Genomic DNA, 16510 nt, shown 5'->3' on the forward strand with positions numbered 1-16510 from the left:
GCAATTCTAAGCTTGTTTATATTTCCGTATTTATTTTTCTCCAGCAAACATTCAAGGTTTTCAACGACCTTTCATATTTTCATTTTCACGCGTTCGGTAGACGTAGTGTGTTGAACTATGAGACATTAAACTTTCATGTGTCCTTTCCAATCTCCCTGTGCTTACTAGGAAGATACTCGGATGTAATTAGCTCTCTCGCCAGTGACTTGCCATCTTTCCTGGCTTACTGGGACAGTCATAGCGGCAAGGGTTGCGATCCCTGGGCAAGTGGTGGAGATGTTGGCACAAGAGGGAGCTGGGGTTTGCAAGCAGTGGTCCTCACTTCTACTTGATGGAGAGGAGAGGGTCGCCATCAGGCACGAAGGAAATGGCAGTGAAATTCATCCATGGATAGGTATAGCTCCTGCTGTAGCTAAAGGGGATATTAAAGTGCGTCATATGCAAAGTTGCCATCAGGATTTCTTCAGCTATGAAATTCGTCTTTTGGCTGTTGCAGCCATGTATAGTAACTTAAATTACACATCAAAAGGGTAGATAAACAGCACTCTGATCAAAGCTATTAGGTGGTTATAGGAACCACAGAGTTGGAAGGAAGCAGAGGTTGGACATTTACTGGTGGTTTACATGAAAAGGACTAGATGGAAACATGTGGATAATGTTATGTGAAGGAAATGCACATTTATGTGTTTGCAAAGCAATGGACACTGCACAGTCGTTAAGAGAGTGGCCATCCATACCAAGGTACCACGAGCAGAAGAGAGGTTGTCTTCAGCTCTCCCAAGCCTTTAGGAGCCATCCCCAGAACCTCTGGAGACGCGATGGACTCAATTACACCTGGAGTCAAGACTTACGTAGCCAATTTTTAAAACAATCAAATTTCAGTGGAGCATCGCTTGGACTGGTGGCATCACGAGTGGAAATAGGCCTGAAAGTGGGCTGTTGGAAGTCTTCCAGCAGGCGTAGGCTCTTCCGTGGTGTCTGTTCTGTAGAGTGCCTGTTATACACGGTCTTGGCAATTATCGTTTTGCCTTCCCTTTTTCTTTTGAGATGATCCAGTCTTATTTACATTTCACAGTAGTAACCATTATCTTCTGTACAGCCACTGCTTCTGTTCACGTTGTAGTTTTGTAGAAAGTTCTTTTGATGCAGTGGAACAGCGGATCAGGTGGCCCTTCCCTTTCAGATTCATCATTTGCGTATGCCTAAGAACTCTCTTCAGAGACGATTGCATAGTGTAAAAAAAATGAATGCTCCTGCCTGGACAAGATCAGCTCTGTAGGAGTTCAGCTATAAACCCCATTACACAGGAGAAAAACATATTGAAGGAGTGCTTATTTTATGGAGTTTCGGGGTTGGAGGGTAAATAGGAGGGCTTTTAATGCACACTTATAACCTGATGTCATTTTGCATTTGATCTCAGTTACTCGGCCTGATGCAGCAATAAAACTGCAAATAATTCTAAACTGAAAATAATAAAGATCTTAAAGCTAAACAATAAAAACTCTGTGCTGTACTTAAAAAGAATAGAAATTCACTGCATGTTGTGTCACGCTATGCATGACATAGAATAACCTTGAATACAGCACAGAAAGGTGAATTTACAATTTCAGTAAGCCATATGTAGAATCATTTATTTTTTGAATAATTCTCTTTTTCTTTTTTTTTTCTTTTTTCCTTCATTAAATATCAGAGAAGGTGTGGGTGCTATTACCATAACCAGTCAACACGTCTTTAGCAGATAGTCACAGAAGGGGTATGAGCATGCAGAAATGTCACTTTGGGGTTGGAGCTTCCAGTAGCAATAGAAGGGGTTTTTCATAATAATATGCTTTTGAGTCCTGAGTGATATTTTCATGTGCCAGAAAGAAAGACTAAACTTTCTTTGTCACTTCTTATGTTTTCCATGGTTTGAGAGAGGGAGGTTTGTTATCCTGTTTTCATGGAATTTACTGGGTTTAGTTGGTTTATTTATTTATTTATTCAAGCGTCACAGTATCTGAAAATACCAGTCAATAAATTTAAACTTGGGGTTAGGCTGCGATGCTCAGTGTAATGGTTTTAAGAGATTTCTTCCCTGAGCATAGTATTGACTTCCCAAATGCAAATACTGATATTGTGTGATATTTTTAGCAGTAGTTTATTACCTTCCAAAGCCTTTAATGCCTGAGCAATTTTTATATGAAAAAATATGTTGCAAAATCTTCAGTGAAGTTGGTGATAAAGCTATGAAATTGGATATCGAAACTTTTTCAAGATTTTTTTTTGTTTTCTTGACAGAATTTTGCGTATCAATGAATTTAAACGATAGAATTCTATCGACTTTCTTACGTAGAGCTCTCTAACAATACTGTGTTTTGATAGCAAGTATTATGTTGCCCTATCTTAAATCCTTGACCTGTTTATATTTTTGTTTTTCATAGGGAAGTTTTGTTGCCTGCATGACTGCCATTTTAAGGCAAATGGAGGACTATCACTACGCTCATTTAATCAAGACTTTTGGAAAGATGAGGTCAGATGTTGTGGTAAGTGTAACGTCTTTTATCTCTCCACAAGACAGCTTAGTTTGCGTTTGTTTTTTTTTTTCCCTGTTTTTGAAATATACTTATGAAGCGTGGACAAAATGTTTAAAGTTACAAATGTAATCTAAAAATAATTAATAAAGCAGTGTGACATTTGCTGAATTTGCAAAGGACCAAATTAACCTTCCTGCCGCACACAGAAATGCAGCTCATCTCTGGAGCTGTTCAGCATTTTCAACGCAAGCTCTGAGACATTAGATGTAAGGTAATTAAAAGAAAGTATTAGGAAATAGTAATTCCAAGTCATTACTAAAAATCTGTTTTGTTTAAGGAGAGAGGGGGGAAAAAAAAGCTTTCTTGAGGAAAAGAACTTCTAGCATTAAATCTCCCAGATGTCCCAATTTTCTTCATTTGTTTAAATAGCTTTTACTTGCAGACCTGCTAGCTTTAAAATTTATACAAAGCATTTTAACCTTAAAGATGCCCTCAGTTGTTAAATAAGCAATAATAATTGAAATTTGTCTTCTCGTGGTCGTTCAGTAGTCTAACTAATCCTACAACACAACTTAATTAGAGCATAATAGAAGGGAGTTTATAGCTAAGGAGATAATTCTCTAATGACCTGAAACCATCATTGCCATATGGCAAGTGCATGCTGCAAAGTAGCTACCAAACTTGTTGGCTGAGATCCATCAATTAGCAGATGACCTGAAGTCTGATCAGCTGTATTACATTGCCCACTCTGCTGCAGGGGATTCTGTTAGGCACTTCAGGCAGCTTTCATCTGTGCTTTAATCTTCAGGGTGGCCTTTGTTTAGATTCCTTTCTTCCTTCTGTACCCAATGGAACAAAACCCATGGTCTTCTGTTTGTGTAATTTCTTTGTTTGGACTTTCCAGTTTTCCTTTTTGTCTTTAATTTTTGTTCTCCTTACTTCTGCTTCTGTTCTGCAAGACTTGAGCTCTTTGCCCTGTGCCAATTTTCAGATCAGGTGCTAGAGCCTCTGTTGCTCAATGTATTTGTACCAGATCTGGAAGAGCGAAGTACAAAGCTGATTCAGGAGAATGAAGACAAAGTCCAACTGCAAAGACCTGCAGAAGAGCATCACGTTATTAAATGGTTGCTTCCCAGTTGCTTTTGGCTTCTTGAAGCACATCCTTGGATAGCGTTTTTTTTTTCCCCACTTGGTTTTCCAGTAATAATCATAGAATAATTCAGGTTGGAAAAGACCTCTAGGATCATCACCTAGTCCAACCTTTAACCTAGTACTAAAGTCCAACACTAAACCTTACTTCTAAGTCCTAAATATACACATTTCTCGAAGACCTCCAGGGATGGCAACTCAACCGCTTCCCTGGGCAGCTTATTCCAGTGCTGCACAACCCATTCAGTAAAGACATTTTTCCTAATATCCAACATAAACCTCTCCTGGTGAGACTTGAGGCCGTTTCCCTTCGTCTTATCACTTGGCGCTTGGGAGAAGAGCCCAATCCCCACCTCACTATAGACTCTTTTAAGGTAATTGTAGAGAGTGAAAAGTTCTCCCTTGAGCCTCCTTTTCTCTGGGCTAACTAACCCCAGCTCCATCAGCTTCTCCTCATAAGACTTGTTCTCTAGCAGTGAAGCATTCCCTAGCTAAATGTATCTAGTTCGGTGAAATAATGTTTTTAGCATGTAGAAAAGGCATGAGTTAACACTCCCGGTTAACGAAGGCAAATATTTTTGTAGTTTTAAAGTGGTTCAAACCACGTAGCTCTGGAAAAGGCAAACTGATTACAGGGTTTTATAAGGAAAAGGTAAAAGCAGTTTGCTCTCTAACCTCGTAATGATAAAATGCAGAGAAAGAAAATCGGTTAGGAAATTGTGATTATTCTAACAGAATTAAAAGTGTTTATTTAAAAGTCATTTTTTTGTAAATTGTCTGAGGTGATTCTCTAGGGTCAGATCTTCCTTGGTGAAAACAAGAGAGTATTTATGCATTTGGAGTTTGGCAAGTGATCTATTTATAATTGCTTGTTTTAAGAGAGTGATTTATATGCTATGCAGTGCTTTGGGATACATGATGAATCACTTTTTTCTTTTGTCCTTACTCCCGGTATATTCATCCTGTTCTGCGTGTTCTTGGGTTTTGTGGATGGGCTTATTCCATATTATTAAAATCTTATTTTCCATCAGCATATATACCGTTTGATTGCTTATTTTCTGCTTGTTACGCCACCTGACTGTGGTTTGTAGGAGAAGATATGCTAATCCAAGCTTAGTCAGTTGGTGTAATAGTCCCTGTACCTTTACTTAAAATGTATCTTTTAAATGTTTTAATAACATTGTTGATTAAATGATGATGCATGTTAGTGGAAACTAAAGTGCGTAGTATTCTGGTGAAACATTGAATAGGTAGTATGCTCGTGGTAAGTAATAATATCTTAAATTGGCTTTAAAATGTAAGTAATAAAAATGAAGGTCAGAGGTGTAATGGTAATACATTGTAAATCTTGTGATAAAAAGAAACCTCATGGAATAAACTACCTTTTTTACACACAAAAAAAAACCCACCCCCATTTGCTCATCACGTAGGACAAAAGGATGAAGATACAACCCAATTTCTCTGTATGAAAAAAGATAGATAACCTTTTCAGTGAGTAGCAAATAGGGAGTTACAGTTCTCTTAAGTATTTATTCTTATATGGGATTTCAGTGTTAATTCAAAACCCACATCTTGTTCAGTACAGGAGGGTTTACTTGCTCTCCCAGGAGCATTGCCTCCCTTACCTCTATCAGTGCTGTGGTTCAGATTTTCCCATGTTCCTCTTAACGCTTTTGTTTTCTGTCTGTCTTCAGTGGTGGGATGCTACTGAACTATATATATTACCTGATACCGCGTGGTTTGGGTGGAAAGCAGGCCCTTCTCCCTTCTTAGTTTAACTTTTTAATGCCTTTTTTTTCCCCATTTCTTTTTAGTCCTACCATTTTTGAGCCTTCTGCCAGTGCTCTTTGCCTCTCTTGAGAGTTTGGATCCAAACTGATTTCATTTGAACCCAAAGTCCCTACATACAGAGCTGGTACCGGCCTCTCCTATGACAGGGTATTTCATCTAATCACAAAGGCATAAGAAAGTAGTGATTTAAAACTGAAACTAGATAAATTCAAACAGAAATGCACCGTGTTTTCTTCATTTTTTTTTCCATTTCACATGATGAACTTAAGTGAAGCTGTGGTTGCTTCCTCACCATTTGAAACGCTTAAATCTTTCTTCAGCATGTGCTTATGCTTAACCAGAAGTTATAAGCTCGGTGCTGGAACTGCTAGATGAAACTTTATGGCCTGTGTTAGGTAGGTGTCAGTTTTAGATTATTATAATGGTCTTTCTTGGCCTTCAAATGTTAGAAGAGATGAGCTGGAATGTGATAAAACCAGTCTTATCTCTCCCTGTAGAATATATTGTTTAGGATCAATTTTAGAAGCTGTTCGGATTAAGGTGTTTCTTTTCAAAGAGGAATTTGTTATTGTCAAGCCTACTATCATCCTGAGATGAAACATCATCCACGATCAGTGGGGTTATTTCTGGAGCTAACTGATTTCGCTCCCTTTTTTACTTGGTAGATTTCATATTCGGTTGTTTGAGGAACTTCTGATACTAGTTGACAAAAACAAGGTCTAATGTTTTGCTCCGTGGAATATTTTAAGAAATGTTCCTCCTAAAGGCATTTGGGATATTGCCCTGAGGTCAGCGAAGTGAGTAGGAAGATGAGCTCCATATAATGTTTAGGATCACCATTTTGTGCACCTCCATCCTTCCCCTTAAGATGGTTCGCTCCTAGGACTTCGAGTTGTAGTGTGAGTGTGGGACTTCGAGTTCCCGTGGTGGTGGGACCCCGCAGCAGAAGTGTCCCCACGTGGGGCTGGAGAGCCGCCTGTCTGGGAACAGCCTCCACGCTGCAGCTTGGCGAGGGCTCAGCTGAAAAGCCTCTGTCATGTCCTTCCCTGTTACAAGGCTGAGCTTGCTCTGGTTTCCTTCTGTAACTGGATGGGAATTGTGAGGGGGTCCCATCTATTGTGAATGTTGCTTCCTTGGGACAGTGAACAGGATCTGTATCTGCAGTTGGCAAGAGATCGAGAGTTCCCTTATTCCTTTACTACATTTTTTCAATCATCTTTCAAATGTTCAGAATAATTTGTTCTGAATCTAGGTATGCTGAAAGTAAACAGGCTGTACAGCACCACAGCATGAACTGATAGCTCCCCCGTCCGTTCCCACTCCCCATGCAAAAGCTGGATTTTGCTCCTAGTAAGAAGTTATCCCATATAAACCGTTTACTTTTTTATAAGAAAGATAAAATTAAAAAGAGAACAGGATTGAGAGTACATAAAATACAGGTAAACATCAGAAGCTTTTTAGTTGATGAATTTACATTAGTTTTACTAACTAATTTACTAACTAATTACATTAGTTACTACAGTGCATTATTTAAAGTACCCAGGTGAAACTAGGACTATTAAAATGCGAATATCAGTAGATAAAAATGTAGGGCTGAATCAGCAAAGTAGTTCAGCCCCCGTGTAGGACAACGTTTAAGGTCAGTGACAAATGTGAATCATCATCAAAAAAAAAAAGGAAAATTCATCCAGTGTCACATGCAGCTTGATCAGCAAATTATGCAGAGGTTCAACAGCCAAAACCAGCAGCAAATGAAGTATTGGTGGGGGTTGCAGCAAGAAACCAAGTGAGTATACATCTGTAGTCACAAAATAGTAGGAAAAATAGTCACTGTGAGCTCAGATCTTCTCTCTTGGATAGGGGATGACCCTTCCCACGGTGCCGCTTGCACTGAAATGCTCCGTTGCTGAGCTGTGGAGCAGCCCCATCGGTAAGCAGAGCACCCAGCGCGTGCCCCAGGAAGGGAGCATGCACTTAGATGGCGTAAATACTGGGTGCAGTGCTTGGGCCGCAAAATATGCAATGTGCTTATTAGGGATTATGTAACTCGCTCACCAAATGCATGAAAAACGAGCAGTAAAGTATGCAGTTTGATCGGCTAAATGAAGACACGTTTTCCTGAGCTGGTGGGGTGTGTGTCCGGGCTGGGTTGTGCCTTACGCACCGGTAACATCTCATGAACCACAAGCGCTTGGAAATTTCACCTCAGTCCTGCTAATGTCAAAACATCTTTTTTGATGTTGTTGTGTCGGGAGTGGTTTTGGTAAAAGAACACGGGAGTTGCTTCAGTAATGTCATAGATTTGAGGGGGAAAACATGTCTTGTGGCTGCTGTTGGCCCTCTTCGGCCTGGGTCCTGGGCCGGTGCCTGTGCAGCCCCACAGCAAACCCTGCGCCGTGCACAGGGCCCAGCCGAGCAGCCAGGAGCTCCACATCCCTTCCTGATCCCCACGTTGTGCCCTCAGGGTCTCTGCATCTCCCTGTTTCACACCAGCGATGAATTTCTAGCCAGGAAAAATATTTTAAAAGAACAACGGATCCTAAGATAAAATCTAGCAAAGACGCTGGCTCTCGCATATGAAGAAATCCGTGTAAGAGCAGTAACTTCTTATTTGTTTCTCACTGAAAAGGTTACATAAAAAACAGCCTTAGTTTGAAGCCCACTGAATGTAATTTTTTTATTTTTTTTGTAGACATTTGACATTTTAAAAGACAGACAGTATTAATACAGTTACTGAGGAGCTGTAGCAAAGGAAAAGTATTTTAACCTTGGACGAGAATAAAAGTTCATTTTTATCTCTGCGTGAAGTGAATCAAGGACTGCTTGCATTAAGCTCCTTTTTTTCCCCTCTCTCTATCTTACTCTGGACATTTGATATCACTTAAATTGTTAGATAGCAATTATAGATGCCCAAATTGTAGAAGATGATTTACATTGTAAAGTACATCAGGTTTCTGTTCCAAAGAGATGTTTGTTTATATCTGGGTAGAAATAAATTGGTTTGCGCTACTAAATTAACTTTGTTCTGGGTCAGATTTTCACTTGCAGAAGCAATTACTGCTGTTCCCTTTAGGGAGAAAGTCTCTCGTAGCTTCTTGATGGCCAAACCAGAAGCACTGTTACCAGCTACTTGAGGTCGTGGGTAATGTGCACCGCAGCACTCACCTGAATCCATTTCCGAGCTCTGGCTTAAAAACAAAACAAAACAAAAAGCATAATTTTGTTTTCAGCAAGGGAAAATTTCAGCCAGATATACTTGGAAGAGAAGGAAAACTCAGCAACTGGTGCCAGGGAGTATTTTCAGTCTAATTACAAGATTAAAATTAACGCCTTACTCTTTTTAGCTTTTTACGTATGTTTTAAACTAATTTTTACCTCCAAAAAGGTCAAGTATATACCAGGCGTGTGTTGCTACGTGTTTGCTGCAATACAGTCTGCGTGCACAGAGAGAGACTCGGTGCATGAATCTACGGTATAGAAAAGAAAACATTTTTTCAGCAAAAGCTTCCTTTCCATAGCTTCTTCCTGAGTAATACAGTGAGTCCTTCACGATGTAGGATTGCCATTGATACCGTTTCTGAAAAGCTTAAATGGAATCATTGCAGAATTTATATACATCGTATAGAAATATGACTTAGTAAAATTTATTTTACATGAATAATGGCTTTTTTATGAAGCAGAACAATAAAGCACCTCTTGAATCTAGTCATTAATAACTGACACTATCACTTGTGGTTTTTTGATCTATAAGAGCAGTCTCTTCCAAATATTTTCTCTTGTTTTAGGATTTTCTGATGGAAACATTCATCATGTTCAAGAATCTCATTGGGAAGAACGTCTATCCCTTCGACTGGGTTATAATGAACATGATGCAGAATAAGTAAGTATAGAGGAAAAAGCACTGTGGCTTACTGAGATGGCTGTTTCACGTTTGATCTGAAACAACAGTGTTGCTTGGAAACAGTAAAACACAATGCGGCAGCTAGGGTTTTTTCGTTTCCTTCTGGGATGCAAATAATTATTTAAAAATTGCCTTTTCAGGAGGATGTTTCAAGGGCCTGGTTTGGGGCACCCCAAATTAAGGGTGGCGTCATTCAGAGAGCCAAAATTTTGGAACAGGTTGCAGATTCAGTAGGGAACTATACATATCTGATATTAATAAATTTATTCCTTTAGAGATCAATGGTACGTTTCGCTTATGACCTCAAAAACTAGTGGTTACTGTATGCTGACACGGAGTTATATTCTGGAATGTTTTCAGTGGTATTAACAAGGCAGACCTGAAAGGGCATTTATACCCAGATTCCATCAGCCTGGTAAAGAAGAGACGAGCTGTAATATTTCTAATCCCTGGTTTTTTGCTCAATTGCAGCATTGTCATTACTGAACACGCCTTTATGTAATATTTTATGTTTGTGACATCCATTAAGAGCGTCAAATGCTTTAATGTGTACTGTGATGAAAGTATAAGGAAAAACATTTTATTTACTAGTTGCCTGGAGAAATCTCTTCTGTGCTTACTGGTAGCTACCAGGGCTGTAAAGTTGCCAGTGTTTACCTACATAAAATCCTGTACTACACTTACTACTTTCAGTATAAAAATTCACCATAATTTTAATCCCAGCTCCTGAAGTTGTCTTAACCACCTAATAAAATCCTTTCCTAGTAAACATGAGTTAGAAGCAGCCATCTTTTGAATCACATCCATGGGCTGTGGATGCACAGTCCTGTGCGGCTGTAGCTCGCAAAGCACCTGCTGTTTTAAAACCAGGAACCCTTTGAGATTGCTTGATGAGGAAGATCTGAAGCCCGCTGGGTTTCTTTCTTTTTTAAAAAATTTTGAAAGCAGTTTTGCTTCAAGAACTCCAACTATCCGGAGGATTTTGTTGCAGGTGCTTTGGAAGCCCTCGCAGCATATGCTACCTGGCATCCTTTCAGGAAGGAGAGCACCTCTGTGCTCCACTTAGTTCTGGGGGAGGTTGAAACATGAGCAGGAAGGTCTTTGCTTGGACACTAGTGCCAGTAAACCAGGGACACTGTGGGCTGAACTGGTGCAGTGGCTCTTTCCCTAGGTCTGATGAAGGTGGGTATTCCTCAAATTACCTTCACGGTATTGCCAGATAACTTCTTAATGTTCATTTGGTGCGGTTCTGATCTCAATTTCCATTTATTTATTTATTTTAACTGTGGAATCACAGTCACAGAAATGTATAAGCAAAGGTGTAGAAAGAGCGTTTCCCTCCCCCATGTTTTTACTTTAAAGTGCAAAGGGATCCTTAGCAGGCAGCTTCTCCCTTGGAAAATTTGGAGTAACACGCGGTGTGATGCCCTCAGTTAGGCTTGGGGCTTTGATTTCCTGATCCTTCGAGTACCGTCTGGTCTTTTTGCCGAGCTGAACAGTGAGTCCTGGAAAAGCAGAAGCAGGATGTGTTGTGATGATCTTCGCCTCTTCCTCTCTTTGTGGGTAACTGCAGTACCCATATAATGTTTGAGTAGTATTTAAAGGGTATTTGGGGTTTCGTTTGGTTTGTTTTTCATTTTCTTCAAGGCTTTCTGGTGTTGATGAATATCCGCAGCAGTGCTAAGGGGGTTGTTCATCTCTAATTTACAAGTTCATTTTCATTACACCAGCTCATTTGGTAAATGCTTCTGAATTGATTTGAGTGCTTTTCATTTTTCCTGTTGAAGTTAATGTGGTTTCCAAAAACAGGAAGCAGCGTTGTAAAATACCTTTTTGTCCGTCTGCTCCATTTATTTTCACACCTATAAACTTTTATTGAAGGAAAGGAGAAAAAATTAAGACCAAGTTCTGTCTTTTTAAAGCTCTTCTCAGTAGAACTGGCTCGGAGCGTGCCGTTTCGTGTCCCTCTCACAAAATACTTCTGCAAATTATTTCTGTGACACAAGCTAAAGGAAATGAACTAATTTTTAATTATATCGAGAATGTTTTTGAGCTTGGTTGTTTCTCTGTGTGAGGTATGTCTGGGAGCGGGAAACAGAGGGCAAAGGACTGAAGGACTGACCTCATGTAGAAGTCAGACCTCCGGGCCCTCTCTGCTGGGGTGGAGAGAAGAGGGGAGGCAGCGGCAGCACCTCCTAAGGGATGCCTTCTGAGCACTTTAACATGTAGTACTACTCTTTGTTCAACCGTATTTCCTATTTTGCTTCCAAACTTCAGTGCTGCATCCTTCCCGGCCCTGGCTGCGCTGGGCCATGTCCAGGGTTGCCTCCCGGCCTCAGCAGGCCTTTGCTTCAGCAACACAGGTAGTCGTGCCACATCACCTCCTATCTGAAATGAACACAGAAACCTTCATATCTAATGAGATAATTGTTAACTTTTCTTTCTTAGATGTGTCACTTAATTCTACTTACAGGCCTCTAATTTAATTTAAAACAGCGTCCATTGTTCTAGCGAAACAATTTGTTAATCAGGAGTCAAAGGCTTCGAGTGGTACTGATTTCGTAAAGGACTGCAGTCCTTTGGTGCGCCCCCCAGGACGTTCCAGGAGGCATTTGTTTGGTGTCTGCTGCTCAGACGTGGCGAGACGTGGTAGTGCCAGGGGGGCTTCATCGGGTGCCACGCAGCGTGAGATTTTGGAGGAGGGGAGAAGAGACCTTCCAAAGTGACAGCGTGGCTTTCCCTTTCATCGTCAGATTGAGCTCCAGGTCAGCTGCTGTTGTTCAGTAAACAGCAATAGTCGTGCAACAGAGATGGAAAGACAAATTGATGACTGGGTGGCAGTAGGTCATAGCATAGTAGGGCATAGCATGGAGGTGGGTGAGTGGAAAGAATATTCAAATGGTATTTAATTAAGTCTTGATCCACATATGGACTTGAAATGGCCATTGCTTTTGGTTCAGTTTAAAGGAGAGAGAATGCAGAGGGGCTGGAAGAGCACAAATGCTCTTCAGATACACAAAATTTTGCAGCAGAGCAGATGGGAACAGTCTTCTCAGAGCCATGTGGAATTATGAATGTACGAAATTCCAGCCATAAACCGCAGCAAGGCACATTCAGGTTTGAGGCTGGGGGAAATACTCGAGCAGCGAGCGCTGCAACGCATTGCTCGGGGCGGTTGCAGAGTCTCCAGCAGCAGAGGTATTTAAAAACAGTTTGACAAGCATCTGTTAAGCTGCTGGTTATAATTTGGGGAGAAGGGGAATGGACGAAAAGATCTCTAGAGAGTTGTCAGAGCCCTGTCACTCTGCCTGCCTTCGCTGGTGGATTCTCAGCTGCAACTTGGAGGTGAACTTTGCGATTGCAACTTTAATTTCCAGCAAGACTTTTTAAACATGGTGAACCGTTAGCGAGCTACTGAATGTATTCATGATCGCATTACCTAAAAATGAGAGTGAGCTGAGGTAACTTTAAAAGAAACTGCTACTTGCTGTTTTAAATATTGCTGTTGGGAGTTATTAATACATCCATTTAAGATATTTGGACACCTTTTAATTACATTTACAGCAAGGTTTATATGCTTTAATATTTTCAGGAAGAGTTATTCCCATCAAGGTAAAGGCATCATACTACCAGATTAAAAGAAAGTATTTTTATCAGCTCTGTCAACAGCTGCTATATGATAGCTGCTTTGTACCGACCCTGGATACTGAATAGTGACATTTGGCCCTGCTCTGCAGCCACCGCGATATTTCATCTCTGCAACGAACGTCGACAGCTGTGCTTAGCAGTTGCGAAGAGTCGGGAGCTTTTCCTCTGTGTCAGGATGGGGACTAGGAGAGCTTCTCAGGCAGCTTCTTCATTCCATGACGTCCTGCAAAAAAAGGCACTCCAGTAGTTTTATCTGCAAGTAGTGGGAAGAATGTCATTTGTCGAAGCATCAACAGGGATTTCACATTGCTTATATTTTTCCCCTCTAAATCGTATTTAGAAATGATTCAGAAATGTTTTAGAAATTATTTTAACTTTTGTCAGCAGCTGACAACTTAAACTAGGTTCCTCTTAAAACAGATATGTCAGAACACATAAACAGTTCCTCTTTACGTTTTTGTAAATGAAAATAATTTAATCTTTGCTCTTACTTTTGGCATTTGAGACGATCAGTTCCTTTGGTAGACCTTATGATATATTAATTTCGAGCTGCTACTTTCATCTGCAACTGTTCCTCTGGAAGCTGAGTTGCCTATGAAAAATGAATTTGATGTTTCCTGTTCTATTTTTTGTGTCTAATGTCCACATTTACATAAAATCCGTGGTTGTTTTGCCTTTTGAAGTCGGAGGAAAAGGGATAAGATGCTTCTCAGCGAGAAGGAGGTTTCTAGTGCCTACATGCTTTTTTTTCAGAGGAATTACGTCTTGCATTGCCCAGGGAATCTGGAGGCTGTTACCTGCTCTCCTCCAGTGCTGCGTTGGCTTTGCAGGTGGGTGGAGGTGTGGAGGTGGGTTTCCTCCCTGAAAACCTAATCCAGAATTTTAATTAATTTTCTGCCTGATAAAAAAAATAATAATCTTGGAAAGAGGAAGAAGGACGATCGGGGAGATCTGTCTGATAAACACGTACCTTTTTCCTGCTGCTGGAGTGGATTGCGATGCACATGTTTATTTTGGGAACTCGCAGGGAGATGTAGGCTGCTCTGCTACGTGGTTGTCATAGCAGTACCTGGCAGATCTCTGCGGTGACTTCAGAAGGAACTTCAGCTGTGTAGGTGACTGTCCGTCAGCAGTGCGCAAGCCCTGGGCTGCTTATGGACCGAGGAAAGTTTTGTGCAACTGTGGACCTTGATGTCTAATACAGGCTGCGGTCGCCTGAGAGTTATTCCTACCGACAAGTAACCCAAAGCCAAAATAAAAGTACTTTTTAGGTTATTGAAGTTATGCTTAATTATTGAAGTCATGCTGTAATTGGCTGTGCTTTATAAAGGCATATAGAAGCTAAAACATCCATGGTTTTTAAAAACTGTATGAAAATAAGCTCTTAGATCTTATGTAATCGGCCAGTCAAGTTGCATCTGTCAGATGAGGTGCAAGGGAAAAAGCCTGCATTTAAAATCTGCGTCAGACTGCTGATGGGTGGAGTTGGAGTTCACAACAGGGGGAAAGAGTCCAAAGATTCTGGACAGAAAACTACAAAAAAAAAAAAAAAAAGGCCAGATTTGTATCAGACATGGGGTAGGAGGAGGAGGAAGCACAAAAAAGACTTGTGAAACTTCCTTCATTTTCTGAAAACCTGCATATATACAGTTCAAACCTGGATTAATACAATATTCATAGTGATTATTAGTAGGCACGATGTGAAAGATTGCACTTGTATCTGGGGCATGGATCATTAAAGTATTTACTCAATATTTGTTATTGTGGAATATAGTAACTGTTTTACATTTTCAAATAGGATATTGTGATGAAGGCAGTGCTTGAAATGCAATTATATTTTAAGAAGAGATGGGATACATTTTTTAAGAAGAGTCTGAAGAGTTGGAAAAACTCCAACAAAAAGGAATTGGCACTGTTTTCCTGACTATTCATATACTTTGTATATTGATCTCTGCTCACTTATTTAGAAAGTTTGAGAGTTCAGACCCGCAACTTGAACAAGTAAATAATTTTATTTAGGGATGCAATGAAATAAGCATTCGAATGTGAGCAATTTTGTTGTTTTCTTTGGTGGCAAATATTTCTCTGTGTAGCAAAAAAACACTACTGGCAATGCACAGATAGAGGATAACATCTTCCAATGCATGTCGCTTTTTCAGGATCCAGTTTTCAGAACTAGTGCGTGTGCCCAGAAATTCATTCTTCATTTATAAATGAAATAGATGAGTGCACATGGATAAATGCTATGAAGATACTGCAGATTTGTTTCTGCATACGGAGGGCATTTTTTTGTTGTCCATAAAACCTGGTTGCATAATGCACTGACCTTTTCAGCAAAGACCTTGCAGGATTTTTGGTTTAGTGTTGTACCTGTCAAATTAACTGGACCTGGGAATGAAATGAATGTACTTGGCTAGGTTTGAAATAACAGAGGCTTTTTCCTTTGCTGAAAAGTCTGAGATTCCTTGAAGGAATATGCTTCAGCAGGGGCTCTTCGCTCAGTGGTTTCCACAGTGGGAGCATCCTCCAGAGCAGGTTACTTCACCCAGGCTGGTCTGAGTTAGAAATTACGTACCTGGCTTCTGGGGTCTAGAGGTGGGCTAATGATTCCCAGGACTAAAATAGTTACCATTTTAAATGTTATTGTACAGCCTAAATTATGGGTTTCGTGTGTTTGGAGCCACTCGTGTGCTTATCGACAGAGACACTCTGCAGCTAGGAAGGTGGGCTCGGGCTGCGTGACTGTGTCGTGCATCCACTGCGACTGTTTACTCTGCGGTTTGTTGTTATGCTTCCCTTTACAAACCTCTTTTCTGTCCCTAAAGTGTGCATGGGATTTGCTGTCCTCCTGGGAGCATAGATCTGCATCCCATGTCACCTCTTTAAAACCAGGCGAAGGCTGCTGGGGATGTATTTCACCCTGAAGCGCAAGTGAGGTGCACCTCCAATCTTGCTGGCAAAGAACGATCCTCTTTCAGCACTTGCTTCAGAAATATCACTGGGGAGCATGAGACTAATATGCAGATGTTCACTGTTCAGTAGTAGGTAATGTCTTCTGAAAATATTCCTGATGTATTCCGTGGCATTTCAACCTTTTATTTGTTATGAGAAAATTAGAGCAACTGTAAAGGCAGGAATTGTATGCTGGGGAAGATCTCTTCCTCAACTAGAAAAAAAGGGAGAATAGATCCTAATTGCTGGTGTTTTGAGCTGAAGTTTCATATATGAAGGGGGTAAGTTTATATATATATATCTTTCTGTTCCAAGGCCTTGCTATTTTTGGCTCCTTGCAAAGTTTTAAGCAGCAAGGTTTAGACCTGGAAGCACTCCAGTTCATTAACTGGCTGTCCTCCTTGGGCTGGCGGCAGATTTAAACCCCTTCAAGACATTTTGAATACTACGTGCATCTTATGAAGCTTCAGAAGTTTAAAGAGAGATTTGAATTTAGAATAATGTTTAGTCCAGCAGGCTCACACACGACTGTTGTGGTTTTGTACATAAAAGACAT

General features: G+C 40.4%; 1 protein-coding gene across 4 annotated transcripts in view; it reads left to right on the plus strand.

The window, feature by feature from the left end:
* The window catches only part of DOCK1 (dedicator of cytokinesis 1), a 281002-nt gene that overhangs the window by 154826 nt on the left and 109666 nt on the right, over positions 1-16510 (plus strand). For all 4 annotated transcript variants that reach the window (XM_083844832.1, XM_083844833.1, XM_083844830.1 and 1 more), the window contains exons 28-29: positions 2421-2522; positions 9239-9333. In XM_083844832.1, the coding sequence (XP_083700958.1) occupies positions 2421-2522; positions 9239-9333 (197 nt within the window). The remainder of the gene's footprint in view (positions 1-2420; positions 2523-9238; positions 9334-16510) is intronic.

Source organism: Anser anser, assembly GCF_964211835.1.
Source record: "Anser anser genome assembly, chromosome: 7".
Classification (NCBI taxonomy): domain Eukaryota; kingdom Metazoa; phylum Chordata; class Aves; order Anseriformes; family Anatidae; genus Anser; species Anser anser.